A 23239-nucleotide genomic window follows, 5' to 3' on the forward strand; every position below is an offset into this window, starting at 1 on the left:
AGTTCTCTGCTACCAAGGCAAGTCAAAAACAATCCAAGTGAACTACACTAATGAGTCCAAAATCACAACTACTGGGCCGTGTTTTAAGAACTGTTTGCAATAGTGTAAAAATCAAACAAAGAAAGGTTATATAACCTAAAAAAAGGTATGTCCTGATTTGAGCTGTACTTACGGTATCTGGTTCCATCCTGAAGATAATGCTTCCAAACTGTACTGGTGAAAACCCTTTATGTGTATGTGCTACTTTCCGGCAGAAGTTTGACAATGGCCTTTAAGTTTCTCTTTTATGGGAATATCTGTAAAATGAGTGTGTGACCTGTTGGGAATTTACTGCTGTGTACGGTCATCTCACCTGACTCCGATCAGAATGGAGATGCACATGGAGCAGATGGGGTCAGCGATCATCAGGTCATACTTCTGCATCAGGATGGCTGAGATGATCACTCCAACGCTGCCCAGGGTGTCTGCTACGATATGTAAAAACACCCCTGCAAAACAACATTGGTCGTCATAAGTATTTCATTTCATCCTTAACAACAAATAAGTCCCGCAACCAATACTGGGCAGAAGTTAAAACATTTTATTTTTTTTATAATTAAAAACTTTTTAACATTCATGCTCAACACATAAGTACTCTGACTTCGGAAATCAAGCTACTGTATCAGTTACAACTGAAGTTTTCTTTTTAACCCAGTTGGGCAGGTTGATTTGGACTGTATGTAAGGCGCAGCTCTGACACTGGACTCACTTCTGCTGACATGTTACATTGTTCCCATGGGCTTATGCATTTCACCACTCTCCTTGAGAGCAAGCTACAACTTCCCTCCACAGTCCCAAGGTCGAAAGGTTATACAACTCCAATTTCCCCACAACACAGACTTTGTTTAGTCCTTTCATATTCACGTCGATTGAAACTTCAGAAGTTGAGATATAGGCGGCAGGTAGCCTAGCGGTTAGAGCATTGGGCCAGCAACCGAAAGGTTGCTGGTTCGAATACCTGCGCCGACAAGGTAAAGAAATCTGTCGATGTGCCCGTGAGCAAGGCACTTAACCCTAATTTGCTCCAGGGCCGTTGTACTATTACTACTACACATTTCACTGCACCTAGTCGGTGTGGAGAATAAAAACTATGTTTACAGGCTAAGACAGTGAAATTATATTAATAGATACACACAAAAAAGTTTTAGCCTCAAAACATTTTCCCGGTGTTTAAAGGGCACTTCAACCACAAATTATAAATTGCTACTGTGCCTGTAACTTTGAATTGGGGCATTTTTCTGAAGCCCAATCTAGCACTGCATTGTACAGGAGACAATACATTTTGTTTTATTATCTTGAACTGGATGAAAATTCATGACTACAATCTCACACACAACATTATATCAGCCATTACGGAGGTGACGAATGGTGGCGTAAGCAAATATTTTAAAATAAAAATTAAACGTTGTGCGCAGCGTACATACAGTAGGTGAACAAATTAGTCAATAGCTGGATTATGCTGTGCATCCAATTAGCTAAGTCATTTAAATGTTCAGTACCTTGCAGAATCTGTTTGCTGGAGCCCTTGCCTGGTGTGTGCAGTTCATCTGGAATGAATAAATAAATACATTAAATACAGCAGACAATTAGTATTAACTATAGAAACAGGGCAAACAACAAATTGGATTCACAACAGCATTTCAACTGCCTGCATAGGTTCAGCGAGACTTCTGCTGGGACACAATATATAATAACAACTGTCATTTGGCAGACGCTTTTATCCAAACATATGGGTGGGTGGCCCTGGGACGTATGGGTGGGTGGCCCCGGGACGTATGGGTGGGTGGCCCCGGGACGTATGGGTGGGTGGCCCCGGGACGTATGGGTGGGTGGCCCCGGGACGTATGGGTGGGTGGCCTGAATTGTGGTAAAATTGTTAGACAACGGTGAGTGAACAGTCAATTGCACACACTGAACAATCAGGCCTTAAAAAACAGCTCCCTTTCCCCAACAGTACATCTTTGAGTCCCGCTTGTAGAGCTGACAGGATTTGGAAGGTATCAGCAATGTGGTAATAGCGCCACCTAGCGTTATAGGCAAAGAGTCATTTTCAGCTAGAGGACACTAATTCAGTGTGTAGAGATGTAAAGGGTAAATATGTATTTCAAACAATAAAGCGGCCAGCCCGCCACTGATTTGCTAAATAGCTGAGGTATGGGGCTGGAAAAATGGGACCACTCAAATTCAGACACCATGGATGGTCAGTCCTTGCATCCATAGCTATCAAAATTATAGCTTTAACCATGAGGCTATACCGTGTGTTTACAATGTGTAAAAAAAAAGCATATGTTTGGGTTTCTGATGGGGTACGACAGTCGAACTAAGCTCATAGGCATTTATAAGTTACACTCTAAGAATCATTGGGTATCATGAATTTAAAAGTCCAGAAATGGATGTAGCAACCCAAATTGCACCTTTAACAAGGAATGGGTAAGAATTTATTTGGGATTGGATCCCTAAATAATGCCAACACATTGAGAAGCAGAAAACTAAATTTAAAGTATCTTCAATATGAATCTACAACTAATTATTGGGAAAATGTTGCTGGTGTTTGCATTTTCATACACCACACATTCACTGTCCTCAAATGTTTTGTGTATTTACCTAAATGGAAATAAAACAATTGCAACCCACTGAAATAACTGTCAATTATGGAACAAGAGACTGTGTGAGAATTCTCACACCGCATTACAGCCATTTTGTTTTCTGTGCCGGGTGTGGTCTCACCATGGCAGTGGGGGTCATCATGGGAGTGACCGTGCCCTCCATGGCTGTGCCCATGTCCATCTCCATGGCTGTGCCCATCTCCATGGCTGTGCCCATCTCCATGGCTGTGCCCATCTCCATGGCTGTGCCCATCTCCGTGTTTGGACTCATGCCCATGCCCCCCATGGCTGTGTCCGTGGCCCGTACTGCCATTGAACAAAGAGTGGCTGTGGCCATGACCTGCAGAGATAGAAGACACAGATTATATTTTTGTGCTCAAACACCTACATCTGTGTCAAGAGGAAAACATGTAAATCAGTTGACATTCTATTGAACATAAAGGTGAAAGAATACACTTGGCATTGGTGCTCTTCTATTCAGGGTGCTCCCTGCTTGAGGAACGTGTTCAGCTAATTAACCTGACAAAAGTCATACTATAGTAAATGTCAAATCAAATTACATGTCACATGCGCAGAAAACAACAGGTGTTGAGTCCCGGGCTTAGTTACAAGCCCTTAACACTTATTTTTCTTAACTGCATTGTTGGTTAAGTCATCATTTATTTGTTTAAACAAGGGGTGCCGGTACAGAGTCAATGCAAATAGGCTGGGTAGCCATTTGATTTGAACTGTTCAGTAGTCTTATGGCTTCAGGGTAGAAGCTGTTAAGAAGTATGGAGCTCCGGTACCGCTTGTCGTGCGGTAGCAGAGAGAACAGTCTATGACTAGGGTGGCTGGAGTCTGACAATTTTTTGGGCCTTCCTCTGACACCGCCTGGTATAGAGGTCCTGGATGGCAGGAAGCTTGGCCCCGGTGATGTACTGGGCCGTACACACTACCCTCTGTAGTGCACTGCGGTTGGAGCCCGAGCAGTTGCCATACCAGGCAGTGATGCAACCTGTCAGGATGCTCTCGGTGGTGCAACTGTAGAACTGAGGATCTGAGGACCCATGCCAAATCTTTTCCATCTCCTGAGGGGGAATAGGCTTTGTCGTGCCCTCTTCACGACTGTCTTAGTGTGTTTGGATCATAATAGTGTTGGTGATGTGGACACCAAGGAACTTGAAGCTCTCAACCTGCTCCACTACAGCATGCTCGGTCCTCCTTTTCCTTTGTCCACAAATCACCTCCTTTGTCCACAATCACCTTTGTCCACGGAGAGACAGAAGAACGGAACCAAAGAAGGAGGTGAGCACAAGCAGGAGCCATGTTGTTTCCTAAACAGTGAATTGCAGAGGACGTAGGCAGTGCAAACCCGTTTTGGTGACTTCTGGTATATCATCAAAATACATCAGAAATCGCAGCACGTTTTTGGACAGCTGTTTGTACCTGCTTATGTACAACACCATTGGAAAGTCATGTTGAAAGATGCATTTATATTCCTAAAACTTAAGTTGAAAATTATGCTGTCGCTGCTTCCTGCTGACAAGACATTTAGATAAATATCAGGTTAAATGTCCAAATCAATAACCAATATGCAGAAACAATATGATGTATTGAAAATATAAACTGTAATATCTACAGTCGTGGACAAAAGTTTTGAGAATGAATGACAAATATTAATTTTCACCAAGTTTGCTGCTTCAGTGTCTTTAGATATTTTTGTCAGATGTTACTATGGAATACTGAAGTATAACTACAAGCATTTCATGAGTGTCAAAGGCTTTTACTGACAATTACATGAAGTTGGTGCAAAGAGTCAATATTCGCAGTGTTGACACTTCTTTTTCAAGACCTCTGCAATCCGCCCTGGCATGCTGTCAATTAACTTCTGGGCCACATCCTGACTGATGGCAGTTTGTTTGTCCATCCGCCTCTTGACGATTGACCACAAGTTCTCAATGGGATTAAGGTCTGGGGAGTTTCCTGGCCATGGACCCAAAATATCAATGCTTTGTGCCCATTTTGCCTTATGGCAAGGTGCTCCATCATGCTGGAAAAGGAATTGTTAGTCACCAAACTGTTCCTGGATGGTTGGGAGAAGTTGCTCTCGGAGGATGTGTTGGTACCATTCTTTATTCATGGCCGTGTTCTTTGGCAAAATTGTGAGTGAGCCCACTCCCTTGGCTGAGAGCCCACCCCACACATGAATGGTCTCAGGACGCTTTACTGTTACAAGCGCTTGTCTTCTCCGGACAAGCTTTTTTCTGAATGCCCCAAACAATCAGAAAGGGGATTCAGAGAAAATGACTTTACCCCAGTCTTCAGCAGTCCAATCCCTGTACCTTTTGCAGAATATCAGTCTGTCCCTGCGGTTTTTCCTGGAGAGAAGTGGCTTCTTTGCTGCCCTTCTTGACACCAGGCCATCCTCCAAAAGTCTTTGCCTCACTGTGCGTGTAGATGCACTCACACCTGCCTGCTGCCATTCCTGAGCAAGCTCTGTACTGGTGGTGCCCCGAGCTGAATTAATTTTATCAAACCACCCTGCTTGCTGGACTTTCTTGGGTGCCCCGAACACTTTTTCTTACGATAAATGGTTGATTTAGGTGCAATCTTACTGGCAGCAATATCCTTGCCTGTGAAGCCCTTTTTGTGCAAAGCAATGATGACGGCACGTGTTTCCTTGCAGGTAACCATGGTTGATAGATGAAGAACAATGATTCCAAGCACCACCCACCTTTTGAAGCCTCCAGTCTGTTATTTGATCTTAATCAGCATGACAGAGTGATCTCCAGCCTTGTCCTCGTCAACACTCACACCTGTGTTAACGAGAGAATCACTGACATGATGTCAGCTGGTCCTTTTGTGGCAGGGCTAAAATGCAGCGGAAATGTTTTTGGGGGATTCAGTTCATTTGCATGGCAAAGAGGGACTTTGCAATTAATTGCAATTCATCTGATCACTCTTCATAACATTCTGGAGTATATGCAAATTGCCATCATACAAACTGAGGCAGCAGACTGAAAATTAATATTTGTGTCATTCTCAACTTTTGGCCACAATGATACACACAGTTTGAGTCAGAAGTTCACATACACTTAGGTTGGAGTCATTAAAACTTGTTTTTCAACCACTGCACACATTTCTTGTTAACAGACTATAGTTTTGGCAAGTTGGTTAGGACATCTACTTTGTGCATGACAAGTAATTTTGTCAACAATTGTTTACAGACGGATAATTTCACTTATAATTCACTGTATCACAATTCCAGTGGGTCAGAAGTTTACATTCACTAAGTTGACTGTGCCTTCAAACAGGCTGGAATATTCCAGAAAACTATGTAATGGCGTTTGAGGCTTCTGACAGGCTAATTTTTTTATTTTATTTTTTTTTTTACCTTTATTTAACCAGGCAAGAACAAATTCTTATTTTCAATGACGGCCTGGGAACAGTGGGTTAACTGCCTGTTCAAGGGCAGAACGACAGATTTGTACCTTGTCAGCTTGGGGGTTTGAACTTGCAACCTTCCGGTTACTAGCCCAACGCTCTAACCACTAGGCTACCCTGCCGCCCCGGCATTTGAGTCAATTGGAGGTGTACCTGTGGATGTATTTCAAGGCCTACCTTCAAACTCAGTGCCCCTTTGCTTGATATCATGGGAAAATCAAAAAGAAATCAGCCAAGACCTCAGAAAAAAACTGTAGACTTCCACAAGTCTGGTTCATCCTTGGAAGCAATTTCAAAATGCCTGAGGGTACCACGTTCATCTGTATAAACAATAGTACGCAAATATAAACACCATGGGACCACGCAGCCGTCATACCGCTCAGGAAGGAGACGCATTCTGTCTCCTAGAGATGAATGTACTGTGGTGCGAAAAGATCAAATCAATCCTAGAACAGCTAAGGACCATGTGAAGATGCTGGAGGAAACCGGTACAAAAGTATCTATATCCACAGTAAAACAAGTCCTATATCGACAACCTGAAAGGCCACTCAGCAAGGAAGAAACCACTGCTCTAAAACCACCATAAAAAAAGTCAGACTACGGTTTGCAACTGCACATGGGGACAAAGATTGTATTTTTTGGAGAAATGTCCTCTGGTCTGATGAAACAAAACTAGAACTGTTTAGCCATAACGACCATAGTTATGTTTGGAGGAAAAGGGGGGAGGCTTGCAAGCCGAAGAACACCATCCCAACCATGAAACACACGGGGGTGGCAGCATCATGTTGTGGGGGTGCTTTGCTGCAGGAGGGACTGGTGCACTTCACAAAATAGATGTCAGCATTAGTAAGGAAAATGATGTGGATATATTGAAGCAACATCTCAAGACATCAGTCAGGAAGTTAGAGCTTGGTCGCAAATGGGTCTTCCAAATGGACAATGACCCCAAGCATACAGTGGGGCAAAAAAGTATTTAGTCAGCCACCAATTGTGCAAGTTCTCCCACTTAAAAAGATGAGAGGCCTGTAATTTTCATCATAGGTACACTTCAACTATGACAGACAAAATGAGAAAAAAAATCCAGAAAATCACATTGTAGGATTTTTTATGAATTTATTTGCAAATTATGGTGGAAAATATGTATTTGGTAAATAACAAAAGTTTCTCAATACTTTGTTATATACCCTTTGTTGGCAATGACAGAGGTCAAACGTTTTCTGTAAGTCTTCAAGGTTTTCACACACTGTTGCTGGTATTTTGGCTCATTACTCCGTGCAGATCTCCTCTAGAGCAGTGATGTTTTGGGGCTGTTGCTGGGCAACACAGACTGTCAACTCCCTCCAAAGATTTTCTATGGGGTTGAGATCTGGAGACTGGTTAGGCCACTCCAGGACCTTGAAATGCTTCTTACGAAGCCACTCCGTTGCCCGTGCGGTGTGTTTGGGATCATTGTCATGCTGAAAGACCCAGCCACGTTTCATCTTCAATGCCCTTGCTGATGGAAGGAGGTTTTCACTCAAAATCTCACGATACATGGCCCCATTCATTCTTTCCTTTACACGGATCAGTCGTCCTGGTCCCTTTGCAGAAAAACAGCCCCAAAGCATGATGATTCCACCCCCATGCTTCACAGTAGGTATGGTGTTCGTTGGATGCAACTCAGCATTCTTTGTCCTCCAAACACGACGAGTTGAGTTTACCAAAAAGTTATATTTTGGTTTCATCTGACCATATGACATTCTCCCAATCTTCTTCTGGATCATCCAAATGCTCTCTAGCAAACTTCAGACGGGCCTGGACATGTACTGGCTTAAGCAGGGGGACACGTCTGGCACTACAGGATTTGAGTCCCTGGCGGCGTAGTGTGTTACTGATGGTAGGCTTTGTTACTTTGGTCCCAGCTCTCTGCAGGTCATTCACTAGGTCCCCCCCGTGTGGATCTGGGATTTTTGCTCACCGTTCTTGTGATCATTTTGACCCCACGGGGTGAGATCTTGCGTGGAGCCCCAGATCGAGGGAGATTATCAGTGTTCTTGTATGTCTTCCATTTCCTAATAATTGCTCCCACAGTTGATTTCTTCAAACCAAGCTGCTTACCTATTGCAGATTCAGTCTTCCCAGCCTGGTGCAGGTCTACAATTTTGTTTCTGGTGTCCTTTGTCAGCTCTTTGGTCTTGGCCATAGTGGAGTTTGGAGTGTGACTGTTTGAGGTTGTGGACAGGTGTCTTTTATACTGATAACAAGTTCAAACAGGTGCCATTAATACAGGTAACGAGTGGGGGACAGAGGGGCCTCAAAGAAGAAGTTACAGGACTGTGAGAGCCAAAAATCTTGCTTGTTTGTAGGTGACCAATTACTTATTTTTCACCATAATTTGCAAATAAATCCTACAATGTGATTTTCTGGATTTTTTCCCCCTCATTTTGTCTGTCATAGTTGAAGTGTACCTATGATGAAAATTACAGGCCTCTCATATTTTTAAGTGGGAGAACTTGCACAATTGGTGGCTGACTAAATACTTTTTTGCCCCACTGTACTTCCAAAGTTGTGGCAAAATGCCTTAAGGACAACAAAGTCAAGGTATTGGAGTGGCCATCACAAAGCCCCGACCTCAATCCTATAGAATATTTGTGAGCAGAACTGACAGTGTGTGCGAGCAAAGAGACCTACAAACCTGACTCCGTTACACCAGCTCTGTCAGGAGGAATGGCCCAAAATTCATCCAACTTATTGTGGGAAGCTTGTGGAATGCTACCCGAAACATTTGACCCAAGTTCAATTTAAAGGTAATGCTACCAAATACTAATTTAGTGTATGTAAACTTCTGACCCACTGGGAATGTGATGAAAGAAAGGCTGAAATAAATCATTCTCTACTATTATTCTGACGTTTCACATTTAAAAAAAAAAAGTAGTGATCCAAACTGACCTAAGACAGGGAATTTTTACTAGGATTAAATGTCAGGAATTATGAAAAACTGAGTTTAAATGTATTTGGCTAAGGTGTATGTAAACTTCCGACTTCCACTGTACATGTGCAACAAAAGCAATCATATCACTTGCATTTTTTTAAAACAAGCACCTTAAACTGCACACGCACCAAATACCGGTTGTTTTGACAAGTGGCAACAAATCAACGCTATCGAAATTAGATTCCATGCTGTTCAAACTAACTAAAAAAAACTACAAATGGAAACTGGAGATATCTTTTAATCACTGGCTAGAGAACCTGCAGAAGACCGTGGGCTACATTTTGGAGTGATGCATTTGAATTTGGGGGTCAACAAAACGGAAAGAGAAATGCAACACTTATTTGTCAATTACTCATATCGATATCACGTTGAAATCAATTGCGCAAGAGTAAATCTAGAACGAGAGAGTAACTATAGCTCAAAAACCACACCGATTGTAGAAGACATTTTGAAGTGTTGCATTTTGTTTCATGTGGGTCGCAACACGGTAAGTGTAACGCAACACTATTGTTAATCACTTCCATTAATATCACACTGAAATCAATAGAACGTTTGTGGTGTAGCGCTGTTTGAACTAACACTATTCAAAGGCCACAGGGAAACTTTGCATAACCTATACATGGCTGGTTAGATGAAACTTGTATATTTTGGAATGTCAGATGTTTATTTTGGGAGGCTGCCATCATAGAAAACAGAACATACAATTTTTTTGTTAGTTAACTTAAAAGAATCACAACAAGGCATAGAATACCAACACTGACAACGGTTGACTGCTATGTAAGTGATGATTTGACAGTCAAATCCATGTATTGTTGTGTGGCTAGAAACTTAACTATTCGTGTGATTTCATTAACAAGATTTAAGTCCTGAGCATCCCAGCGCGAGTGATAAAATTAATGGCACAAAACCAAAGATATTGATCTGTTTAAAGCAATCAATCTTATGTCATCGTGATGACTAAACTTTTATACTAACATTACCAATCTGAGGTAAAATGGGTAATTCCACAATTTTATGGGGTGAAAATGCAACCTTGTGTAAGGTAGTAGCAAACTGTCCACATTAGCGAAATTAACAATTTAATATGCCAAAATAATTTAACATGTCAACTCACAAACTATTGCAACAACGACATCTATTTCTCACTCATTTAAAAAATGCGCTCGAACACAATTTACCGGGCGCTCTAGCCTAGAGCCTTCAGTGTCTGTGCAGCAGGCTGAAAGTTTGACATCCATAAGAAGGGTGTTTCTAATCTCTAATTGCATGTGAAGCTCAGCTTCAAGTCATGTGCATGTTGTCTGACTAGTTTCCCGACAAAACTAGCTTTCCTTCATACAGTATATGAGACAAGCTAATATTAGTTTGTTTGAAAAGGGTACAGGGACTGGTGACTTCAGAGTGGACAGGGGTTGGGCAGAGAGCAGAGGGATTTGGGAAAGAGAGAGAGATACTTGGGAAAGAAAGAGTAGAGAGAAAGCCAAATGTGAGCCTGGGAAGGATTTGAGTGAACAACTTGGGGGACAGCCAAGTAAAGGAACCTTAGGAGAAAAATTGATAAGGCAAACCACCTCATGGCTCCACCCCAAACTATATGCTTTTAGACCTAGCATAGAAGCACAAGGAGGAAGTACAGGAACTTTGAAGAGAGAAATTATCAGGAAAGGACTGACCACTTGGGAGAGTGTGATGATTAGGGGATCATGTAGTGATATGGAGGTGCAAAGTGACACTGTAGAGAGAGAGATGTCCTGGTCCTACCTTCATCCCCGCCGTGAGAGTGGCCGTGGCCCCCGTGCTGGAACACAAAGATGCCAACCAGGTTAACCAGCAGTCCAGCGACGGACACTGGTAGCAGGCGATCGTGATTCACGTGTGGCGGCTCCAAAGCCCTCTGTCAGGAGCAGCAGGAGACAAGACCAGTCAAAAATCACAAAAACGTTATTCAGAATGGATCATCTTAAATAAAAAAAGGTAGATACAATTGTCAATTTCAGTAAAAAAAAAATTGTCCAAACACTAGGCCCATCAACCTGGTTTCATTATGTGATATCATGAAAATGACTTCTGTGACATACCTCTACACCTTCTGAGAAAATGAAGAAGGCAGTGAAGATGAGGAACAGGCCATTCACAAACCCTGCCAACACCTCTGCCCTCACATACCTGGAAAAAGAGATAAGAATTAGAAAAACAATACACACAGGTAAACAAAAGGCTAATCACCTATCCAAATACCAATGGGATTTAAAACAACTGCACCACCTTTGTTACATGAGTAGCAATACACACAACCAAATGTGTACTGAAGGTAGGGCTGTGACAGTCATGGAATTTTAGATTTCTTATTTGTCAGTCAAACCGTTATAGTCGTTCATGAAGCACATTGCTCCTCTCCTTCGCTCCTCTCCTCCTAACTGTCAGTGTGCCCTGTTTTTGGTAAGCCATTGAGTGCATGCATTTCATGATAATAGTTTGCAACAAAACCTTGCTGAAACAAGGAGTCCATGTAGAGTCCATGTGCCCATGGAAATTGAAACTTCCGACTTCAGCAGTCTTCAGTCAGCCGTTTGTTCCACACCACAAAATTCTAAAACTTTGTCTCCGCCCCTCTCGCTTTATAACAGCTGTTATGTGAACCAGGCTTTCTTTTACTTGACTACTTTTGGGTAGAGTTTGTCGACTTAAAAATTAAGTTCACAAAAAATAAAATGGTTGTGACTTATTTTATTTTCATCACAGTCTTCATCCATAATCGTTGGTTACACGATTATACAATTACCGCACCAGCCATAAGTGAAGGTGCACATTCTGTCAGATAAGGTTTTAGTGCTCACCAGGAGGATTGGCAACCCTGGATATCAATAAAGGCATAAGATCACAAATAATGCAGGTATCCATATACGCTTGGAAAATGTAGACGTCACAAACGTCAATGTAAACATGAGCAGACACACCTTATTAGTTTGAGACAACGTAACCTTTGTAGCTTCACTCTTCACTAGCACTCTACATCAGAGGTGTAAAGCTCAATTTGCCCCTCCACCGCCTAACAACAGGCCTTTTGGTGTTTTCAGTATCAGTAGAAAGGTCTCTTTAGTGTCCTAAGTTTTCATAACTGTGACTTTAATTGCCTACTGTCTGTAAGCTGTTAGTGCCTTAACGACCGTTCCACAGGTGCATGTTCATTAATTGTTTATGGTTAATTGAACAAGCATGGGAAAGAGTGTTTAAACCCTTTACAATGTAGATCTCTGAATTATTTGGATTTTTACAAATTATCTTTGAAAGACAGGGTCCTGAAAAAGGGACTCATTTTTTGCTGAGTTTAGTATTGATGACATTATAAACACCGATTCTGTAGCAGGTGGCATAGTCACCACCTTTTGTTTTGACTTCATACAAGCCTCTCGGGCTTATGTTTAGAGAACATTTGGTACTGTCCGGTTAGAATATAAAGGCCGTTGCCAAGAGGCCTGTTAGACATTTTCTCTACTTCTGTTCTGGAGATGTCTTCCTGTTGCAACTTATCAACGATTGCTCTTCTTTTTTATTCACCTGAAAATATCCTTTACATAATAGCGACGAGGATGGGATGCTAAGGTTTTTAGCCGTGTTGGTTGAAAGAAGCATCAGAATCAGCTCTCTGGAGGGGAGTCAAACGTGAGTACTCTTTTGTGGAACCTTCTGTTGGGGTTTCCCTTGGCATCTAAAGAGTACCACGCAAGAGCCTTGTGTTGTCAAGAAATAATATTTTATTAGTCAACTTGGTTAATATGATACCGGTTTAAAGACACTTCTGAAGCCGTACGACAGTGTAGTTTGTACGTGGTGGAAAATCCTCTAGGAGCAACACTGAAAACACGGGACACGGGTACGTGAGTGCTCGGTGTACCTCAATTAAAACATCTTACAAACTCCTTTCGATACTGCTATAACAAAAGATCAAACCACCCACCTATGTTTGAAACCCCTGGTCTACATTGATTGCATACGTACCCATATGAGAAGGAGTCATTTGACCTCCACCTGGAGATCACTGAGGCTGCAAGTCCGGCTAAAAGTGCAGTGCAGTCGAAGAACATGTGAAAGGAATCTGATATCAAGCCTAAACTGAGAGCCAAAAAAAAAACAGTACTTTTATGAATGACTAAGTAATGGCTGATAAAATAATAACATATTTATTCTTGCATATATTAGTTCTAGCTAGCTCGTTACTTGTCTATGGGAAGACATACATTTTATGATAATGACATTTGAATACTAGCCTGGGAGACCAGACAGATAATCAGCTGGTTCCAGGTAATTTGAACACATGTTGCAGAGAGGATGTCCTAGCAGAAATTAATGTACAGACGTCAAGCTGAATAGACATTTTAATACACATTGGGGAATAACAATTATCAAAGTAGCTCAAATATATATATATAGTTTGTGGTGCATTCCCACTGATAGGGGCAGTGCAAGCAACGGTTTATGGCACAATGCTTAGACATACGTGGCACATCCTGAAATAAGAGTTGCGTGTTTTTCGATTTATATACGGTCAGAACTTACCTGTTACTCCATATGCCGTACGATAATTCCACAAAAGCAAAGGACAGATTCAGACAGAGAAAGAAAAACAAATTGCGTGATGTTGTATCAGATAGGATTGATCTGGAAAATAAGAAATTGCACTGAGTTAGAATCCCAGCTGATGAAAGCCGCAAGCTAGCGCGAGTTATCAAACAAGCTAGCCCTGCGCTAATCACAACAGTCAAGCGTATTGCTTTTGTTTGGCAGTTTATGAATGAGAAGTAACGTTAGCTATAGCAAATATTACATACATTTAGATGTAAAGCATGTTGACCGCATATAAATATTGAATATTATACAACCGCCCTAGGTTAGATAGCTACTACTAGAGAGCTAAGTAAGTCGGAAGTAACGTTAACGTTAGCTAACTTCCAGCTGTGTTGGCTAGTTAAGACATCCATTCCGGTATCTGAAGCTAAGTTAGCTAGCCAGCTAATGTCCCCTATAAATATGTCTATGTAACGTTAGCTGACAACAATATATCTCTGGTCAACCAATATAGATTGTAAAGTAGCTAGCTAATAAATCCATTATGTTTCAAGAAGCATCAGATTTTGGCATGATTTTCAGATATCTGAATTAGCATAGATTCAAAATAGCTAAATAAAACATAAAAAGACAGTACGACCAAAACAACTTACTTGAACCATCCTGAAATCTTGGCAAGGAGGTTGAATTTGGCTGGCTTGTACTCGTCGTCTTTTATAGATAATGGTAACATTTTAGCAGTCCCAGACTGTGGCTAGGTAGCGACTGTTGGTTTGTGCTGCAACCACCAACTCAGCTCCTTCAAGCAGGAGATGAGACATGCATCCGGTCGATAGAGGGCGCTCGCGCTGCCAAACATATTTTACTATAAACCTAAAGCGAGTATGGCACAGGTTAAATAGAATAATAAGGTGGATAGGTTTTGAGACATAACTAAAATAAAGCCAATGATATGTTGGTGTATGGATACAGTTGGCTATCCTACATTCGGGGGTTCTGTTCCCCATCAGATACTACTGCTACCCAGAATCCTTAATCGTAATAGAAGGCTATGCTGCTCCCCATCATATAGTTATCGTTCAGTTGCAGTGATGGGACAGGACTGTAACTACCAATTGGATACCACGAAATTTGGGAGAAAAAGGGGTAAAAAAAGAACTTGTTTTTTAATACAACACTTTCACCATCACATCAGATACTGTCTCAGATCAATTCAGCCTACAGTTCTTCACCCTGAGTAGGCTACATTACCCTGATTGCACAATAGTGCTTACAAATACAATGTCATTACAAAAAGTTACTAAAAATGTTTATCCTGTGTCGCAGAGTAATTTCTGATTTATTCAACAAAATAATATATTTATTTTAATTTGAATGAAAAACATGCTCATGGAAGCTTATAATTCACATTTCCCAAATAAAGTCTAAAATGGAACAAAGTTTGAGTTCCTCATTTAACAAATCTAGTATTAAGGTTGCCAAAATTCAGTTTTCCATTATAGGAAAAACAGGCTACCCTATATATTTTTTTCATATAGTAGAAAACTTGTCAACTTTTATCAGACATGTATTGAAATTAAGCCCTCAATGATGTAATGCAATTTTGTTAAACTTTAGGCCGAGTTTGCTAAAAGAAAGGTACAACATGCAATATGAAGAATCTGCCAATGTATTTATCTTTTTGACCACTAGATGCCCCCCAAGCTCTGGATAAGCAAGCTAGACCCCATTGCTGGTGATGACATGCAATCTACATTGCTGTTTAGGCTGTTGAGTAAAAAAGACAGACAAAAATTAGAGCCAATATATTTAGAAAACATATGACTGGCTATACATTGGACCACAAACACTACAAAACATTGATTCTTCCACTGTGAGAATAGTGCTGCAAGTGCATCCATATAGGCACTCATTTCCTGCTCTTTATTATAAAAGGATAATGCATGAATCCCAGTGAGGATACCACATTAGGGGAAACCAGGGAGTGCTGGGAAATAAATGTATTGTAACCACAGGAGCAGGCAAACGACAAGTCAAGGCAGGCAGGGATCGATAATCCAGAGCAGAGGCCAAGGTACAGGACGACAGGCAGATGTTGGTAATCCAGAGGTGGCGGAAAGGAACAGGACGACAGGCAGATGTTGGTAATCCAGAGGTGGCGGAAAGGAACAGGACGGCGGGCGGGCCAGGACAGGCAAAAGTCAAAAACCAGGAGGCCGAGAAAAGCGTGACTAGGGAAACCCAGGCGCTGAGACAAACCACTGGTAGGCTTGAACAAACAAGATGAACTGGCAACAGACAGATAGAAAACACAGGTATAAATACACAGGGTATAATGGGGAAGATGGACGACACCTGGAGGGGGGTGGAGACAAGCACAAGGACAGGTGAAACAGATCAGGGCGTGACATCATCTCAAGTTTGGCAACTTCCTGTGCTTATAAAAATATCCAAGGAAGGTCCTCTCCTCCCCTGTGTTTTACACCAACACTATTTCCCTCCTTTGCTTAGAGAAGGATGATGTCTGTGCTACAAGTTTGGTGTTATATGTTATTCAATGTAGGTATGCTGGCCAATGCATTAATTGTATCTGTCTGGTGAAATAAAATAGAAAAGTGGAAGCATACAGTAGGTGACAAAGAGACACTTCACAAACATGAGAGCTGTTGGATTCTCAGATAATCAAGCAACAAGTGAAGGTAATGATGAGAAACTGGGCATAAGGGCTGAATATTAAACAGTTGAAAAAAATCTATGTTTGTGAACATTAAAACTGTGCTTCCAGAGGGGAAATGTTCCCATGGTAACTGTGTCTGTTGATCCAAATGGAAGAACCAGACACACACAATACGTGTCTGCTTTGATAAAATCCCAGAACTGACAAAAGTACAAAAAAGTTTGGGTGCCTAAAAAGTTTAACAACACCCATGCCCATCTCATAAATTACCACTAGGACAATGTTGGCGAGGATTGATTTAGTTGAACAGTTGTTCTTCTGTGAAAATGTTTTTTGTGTTTTTTTTTAGCAATTTGCATAAGTATGGGAACTGGCATCCAAACTGGTTGTCACGTTGCAGTGCCATAAATTTCCTACCCAAAATTGGGTAACATCCTTCACCTAATGCCAAGCTTTCATTTAGCCTCTGAAATTGTAATCCTTATTAAACTGTTGGTACACTTTGAATAATTTTAGGATTATTCAACAATCTGAAATTAAGAAAGAGAAGTATAGTCCCAAAACTTTATTGTATAATGACTTTCATATTCTTTTTCCATTTTTAATCACAGTACAGTACTGATCCAAAAGACAAAGAGACTGGTGTATAAGGCAGAGTATGAAATAAGGGCCAACGTCTTCAAAGTCTTCTTTCATTCAATAACTTTATGAATATGTATTACAACAGTATAATAACAAGTGTTTTGTTTGGGAGTATAACACATAAATCGTGACTGTCAATGAATGGCTAACCCATTCTGGTCTCATTAACATGAAGTGGTCTGCAAAACAACAAGTCACAAGATGTTGTCTAATACATGAAGCAGGAACAAGTTCCTCTTTTATGTCTATAGAATAACAGATGCTCCTCAGATGGAAAAATTTACACAAGGTTATTTTGTATAGGATCCTGTTCCACACATCCCCTGATTCTGTATGTCACCTATGATCTGTCTTGCCTGTTTATTCCTAAAGTTGTATAATCTGAATAGAAATGAGCCTTTGTCAAAACAACAGTGCACAAGACATCCAAACCTTGCCAGGATTTTTTTCAGCCCTTGTGTCCATGGTATGTGTTTTTGAACATCTTGCATAATGCATTATTGCAATATTACTTTGTAAATTTAGAGTATAGTACGGTATAGATTTGGATAGAGAATCGGAGCGTCCTCCTGTTAAGAAATAGCCCAGATTTTATGATTTAATCTCCAGACCACCATCGCACAGTTCATCTCTCCAAAGGCATGTCTGACTAAAATAATTGTGTTTACCTTGGCACTTCTCCAGCAACCAGACACTGGGTCAAAGTGTAAGTCAGCCTGGTTTCAGTTTGCATACCCATTTCTAATCAAAGTCCTGAAGAATGTGAGTCTCTTCCTTTACAAGACTGGGGAATCGCTATATACAGTAAACCATCACTTATAAACCACCACTTTTGTGCTGAAATCTTTTATTATGCTTATGATAAATTAGCATACAAATGCATGCATGTCAAATTTGTACTGAGATGGTCCTTGGTGAAATTGTGAGATATAGTTGCCTGTCCAATGGTGCTCTTTAACCCTTGTGTTGTCTTAAGGGTAAAAAATGACCCGCCATGATGTTTAACAGCAGAGAAAACCCCCCAAGAACACAAAGGCAACCTGCCTAAATAACTACAGACCCGTAGCACTCACGTCTGTAGCCATGAAGTGCTTTAAAAGGTTGGTAATGGCTCACATCAACACCATTATCCCAGAAACCCTAGACCCACTCCAATTTGCATACCGCCCAAACAGATCCACAGATGATGCAATCTCTATTGCACTCCACACTACCCTTTCCCACCTGGACAAAAGGAACACTTACGTGACAATGCTATTCATTGACTACAGCTCAGCGTTCAACACCATAGTACCCTCAAAGCTCATCACTAAGCTAAGGATCCTGGAACTAAACACCTCCCTCTGCAACTGGATCCTGGACTTCCTGACAGGCCGTCCCCAGGTGGTGAGGGTAGGTAGCAACACATCTGCCACGCTGATCCTCAACACTGGAGCTCCCCAGGGCTGCGTGCTCAGTCCCCTCCTATACTCCTTGTTCACTCATGACTGCATGGTCAGGCACGACTCCAACACCATCATTAAGTTTGCAGATGACACAACAGTGTACTACCTCACCGACAATGACGAGACAGCCTATAGGGAGGAAGTCAGAGACCTGGCCGGGTGGTGCCAGAATAGCAATCTATCCCTCAACGTAACCAAGACTAAGGAAATTATTGTGGATTACAGAAAAAGGAGGACCGAGCACGCCCCCATTCTCATTAGTGGAGCAGGTTGAGAGCTTCAAGGTCCTTGGTGTCCACATCAACAACAAACTAGAATGGTCCAAACACACCAAGAAAGTCGTGAAGAGGGCACGACAAAGCCTATTCCCCCTTAGGAAACTAAAAAGATTTGGCATGGGTCCTGAGATCCTCAAAAGGTTCTACAGCTGCAACATTGAGAGTGTAACGGATGTGAAACGGCTAGCTTAGTTAGCGGTGCGCTCTAAATAGCGTTTCAATCGGTGACGTCACTTGCTCTGAGACCTTGAAGTAGTAGTTCCCCTTGCTCTGCAAGAGCCGTGGCTTTTGTGGAGCGATGGGTAACGATGCTTCGTGGGTGACTGTTGTTGATGTGTGCAGAGGGTCCCTGGTTCGCGCCCGGGTATGGGCGAGGGGACGGTCTAAAGTTATACTGTTACAAGAGCATGGTTGCATCACTGCCTGGTACGGCAACCGCTCGGCCTCTGACTGCAAGGTACTACAGAGGGTAGTGTGTACGGCCCAGAACATCACTGGGGCTAAACTGCATACCATCCAGGATCTCTACACCAGGCGGTGTCAGAGGAAGGCCCTAAAAATTGTCAAAGATCCCAGTCATAGACGGTTCTCTCTACTACTGCATGGCAAGCGGTACTGGCGGCAAGTCTAGGACAAAAAGGCTTCTCAACAGTTTTTACCCCCAAGCCATAAGACTCATGAACAGGTAATCAAATGGCTACCCGGACTATTTGCATTGTGTGCCCCCCCAACCCCTCTATTTACTACCTCAATTGGGCCGACCAACCAGTGCTCCCACACAGTGGCTAACCGGGCTATCTGCATTGTGTCCCACCCACCACCCGCCAACCCCTCTTTTACGCTACTGCTACTCTGTTCATCATATACGCATAGTCACTTTAACCATATCTACATGTACATACTACCTCAATCAGTCTGTAGCCTCACTACTGTATATAGCCTGACTTTTTACTGTTGTTTTATTTCTTTACCTACCTATTTTACACCTAATACCTTTTTTTGCACGATTGGTTAGAGCCTGTAAGTAAGCATTTCACTGTAAGGTCTACAACTGTTGTATTCAGCGCATGTGACAAATACACTTTGATTTGATTTAATAAATAAAATTTATTATTTTACTTTATTAGATTACTTTTCCTAGAGTGACCCCAACATTAGAAAAAGTGAAACATCGCCTTTGTTCATATTTCCATGAAAGCTGTACACCACCAGGGTACAAAGATTGTGTTAGGGTATTTTTGACCCGACAGTTATAAAATGAATTACACACCACAAAGAAACACACACACACACACACACACACACACACACACACACACACACACACACACACACACACACACACACACACACACACACACACACACACACACAATTAGAAATGTAGATTATGTGCGCTACTGATTGAACTCAGACAAAACTAAAACTTTATTGTGCAGGTGCAGCATCTCCCCTCCACGACCCCTCCACGACCCCTCCACGACCCCTCCACGACCCCACACATGACGCAAGAATTACTTGAAAGCCTTGTTTACTAATTGGGAATGCAGTCAGAGGCTATAAAGGAGCTGCAGATGACAATCCCCCCAGTTCTCTCTGCTGAAGAAATGAGTGCACGTTTCACTGCCCAACAGGTTGTAGATCAGATTTTTTTTTAGATGTCCAGGAAGAACAAGAGAACAATGATTTAGAAGAGGAGGAGGTATCTGACGAAGAAGATGGGGAAGAATACAACCCAGAGCACAATGGATCATCTTCAAATTACAGTTTTTTTCGATTGCTAAACGACAGTGGACACAACTGGAGTCACATGTGCAAAACTCTAACTACAGTCTGCACAGCAGCAGTTCATGTGGACCAAACTCTAGTTCGTTTTTCATTGCTTGTACACAGTTTTCAAAACTCTACACACTTATCCCATGACTTTAACCACAACCTGCACAACACTGTGGATTTACAGCACTTTGTTCAAATGCTAACACACTGCTGTCAAAACTGTGAACCACACATTCAAAACGGAATAGATTTCAGCCTTGTGCCTTTCAAACACTGCTGATTGCAATTTCAGCTGAAAGGCTAAGCAGGTGTCTTGTTTTAGACTTGTTAGTGAACACACACACATATTACAGTATATATAGGTAGAGCTCAGAAAGACTCATTTTGGAAATGGAACAAGGAAGATGGGTTCGTGGAGGGAGAAGGGTGGCAGGGAGAGGGCGGATGCGTGGAGGAAGACAAAGAAGACAAAGAGCTGTTATTTCAGATGAAATAAGGGCTACACTTATAGACCATGTCGTGAACCATGGTCTCTCATTGAGAGAGGCAGGGTTGAGGGTGCAACCCAATCTGCAAAGATCCACAGTGGCATCTGTAATGCGAATTTTCCATCATGCAAACAGGTGAGAGTTACATCCTTACAGTAAATGAAAACATTACAGGAATCTATTTTGTATTGCAATTATAGAATATTTACACAGATATATATTACAGTAAGTTTGACTGTAAAATATATTTTTACAACAGGACCCAAAGGCTGCCCCCAACAGGGGGAAGAGGAAAAATATTTTCAGATGCGCAGGAAAATGCTATTGTTGACATGGTTGTTGTCAACAATGCAATAAAACTGCGGAAGATTCAAGATAGAGTGCTGGCTGATAATGATATATTTGAAAATGTTAATTCTGTTACGGTGCGTGAATGAGGACCCAAAAGCGAATTAACGTAAACAGAGCTTCTTTAATAACAAAACAAAACGTAGGCTCAGATGGACCGGCAGGTTCCGACAGGACAGGACAAGGTTGCAGCAAACATGACGATAGTCTGGTTCAGGCATGAACAACACAAACAAGAATCCGACAAAGACAGGAGCAGAAACAGAGAGAGATATAGAGGACTAATCAGAGGGAAAAAAGGGAACAGGTGGGAAAAGGGGTGACGAGGTAGTTAGGAGGAGACAAGGCACAGCTGGGGGAAAGAGGGGGAGAAAAGGTAACCTAACAACGACCAGCAGAGGGAGACAGGGTGAAGGGAAAGGACAGAAACAAGACACAACATGACAGTACATGACAAATTCTGTCAGCACAACAACTATTGCTCGAGTCCTAAAGAAACACCAAGTTACAATGAAACAGTTATACACTGTACCGTTCGAGAGAAACAGTGAACGGGTAAAAGAGCAAAGATACCAATATGTCCAGGTAAGACGTCTGAGGTTACGTACACAGCTATGTAAAATATTTACAGTAAAAAAAAACACTAGCATTTCTACATTAAAACAGTGCACTTACTATTTTTCAGAGAGTAATGGAGGTGGAAGCACTGGAAAGACCACATTCATTTGTATTTATCGATGAAGCTGGATTTAACCTTGCCAAAACACGGCGCAGAGGAAGGAATGTTATAGGTCAAAGGGCCACTGTGGAGGTTCCAGGCCAAAGGGGGGGAAATATCACCATGTGTGCTGCAATGGCCAATGATGGTTTGCTTCTCAACACACCACTCATTGGCCCATACAACACAGAAAGGCTTATAGCTTTCCTAGAACAGCTCTATGCTCAGCTAGTGCAGGGGGAGCCAGTAAGAAACCCCCAAGTTTTTGTCATAGTTTGCGATAACGTTGCTTTTCACCACTCTGCAGCTGTCACAGATTGGTTTGCAGCACATCACAGATTTATGGTTTTGTACCTGCCTGCATATTCACCTTTCCTCAACCCAATAGAGTAGTTTTTCTCTGCCTGGAGGTGGAAAGTGTTTGGTCACCACCCACATGACCAAATGTCTCTTTTGGAAGCCATGTGTGCCGGATGTGAGGACACGAGTCCAGAGGACTGCCAGGGATGGATAAGGCACTCCAGAAGGTTCTTCCCCAGGTGCATGGCAAGAGAAAACATTAGATGTGATGTTGAAGAAAACCTGTGGCCTGATGCTAGAGAGAGGCAGGATTAGCCCCTCAATTATTTGTTCGAATTACAGTATGTACTTTTAGTTTCTACCTTTTTTTTCTCATTACTGTAATTCCGTAAATTACTACAGACTATTGAAGCAAACTGCTAATTTTCATTTACCTTAAAGAATTGTTTTGTTCTAAAAAAAATTATAAATCATGTGAAAGAATGTCACTCTTTTCTTTGAAGAAAATATTACTTTGTATGAAGTCACTGAAATTGTTCAAACTGTAAAGATGAAAAGTTTGTATTTTCTGTATTGGTGTTTGATGCTAGTGTTTTTACTCTCAGTGTGTTCTGAGTGACAGTGTGTGTTATCTCAGTGAGGGTTGTGCATAGTGTTTGGCTGCACTGAGCGTGTTTTGAGCCATGTGTTAAGAGTTGTGTTGCTTGGAATGAGTTTTGCAGGTGATGTGAACTGTTTAGCTCAGGTGACTGTTGGTAGTGCAGACTGTAGTTAGAGTTTTGCACATGTGACTCCAGTTGTGCCCACTGTCGTTTAGCAATCGAAAAAAACTGTAAGAAGAAATCTTGCATGCTGAAAGAGAGACATTTTTGTCAAAGAACAGCAAAATAACATGGTCCTTGTCACCATATGACAACCAGGTTAGGATGGCAGGACAAAATGTCATAAGGATGACCCCA

General features: G+C 41.7%; 1 protein-coding gene across 3 annotated transcripts in view; it reads right to left on the reverse strand.

Moving 5' to 3' along the window:
* Positions 1-14566, reverse strand: part of LOC110488514 (zinc transporter 7) — a 28920-nt gene extending 14354 nt beyond the window's left edge. Inside the window, exons 1-9 of one of the 3 annotated variants that reach the window (XM_036949549.1) lie at positions 14262-14566; positions 13600-13701; positions 13042-13155; positions 11121-11208; positions 10804-10936; positions 2899-2985; positions 2767-2862; positions 1539-1586; positions 353-488 (exon numbers count right to left, since the gene is read on the reverse strand). In XM_036949549.1, the coding sequence (XP_036805444.1) occupies positions 353-488; positions 1539-1586; positions 2767-2862; positions 2899-2985; positions 10804-10936; positions 11121-11208; positions 13042-13155; positions 13600-13701; positions 14262-14341 (884 nt within the window). In that variant the 5' untranslated portion in view covers positions 14342-14566. Of the gene's footprint in view, positions 1-352; positions 489-1538; positions 1587-2766; positions 2986-10803; positions 10937-11120; positions 11209-13041; positions 13156-13599; positions 13702-13871; positions 14018-14261 lie in introns of those variants that run through there. The other 2 variants (XM_021560770.2, XM_036949599.1) reach the window with 2 other exon arrangements.
* Between the last annotated feature and the right edge of the window lie 8673 nt (positions 14567-23239).

Source organism: Oncorhynchus mykiss, chromosome 1 (genome assembly GCF_013265735.2).
Source record: "Oncorhynchus mykiss isolate Arlee chromosome 1, USDA_OmykA_1.1, whole genome shotgun sequence".
In the NCBI taxonomy this organism is placed as follows: Eukaryota; Metazoa; Chordata; class Actinopteri; order Salmoniformes; family Salmonidae; genus Oncorhynchus; species Oncorhynchus mykiss.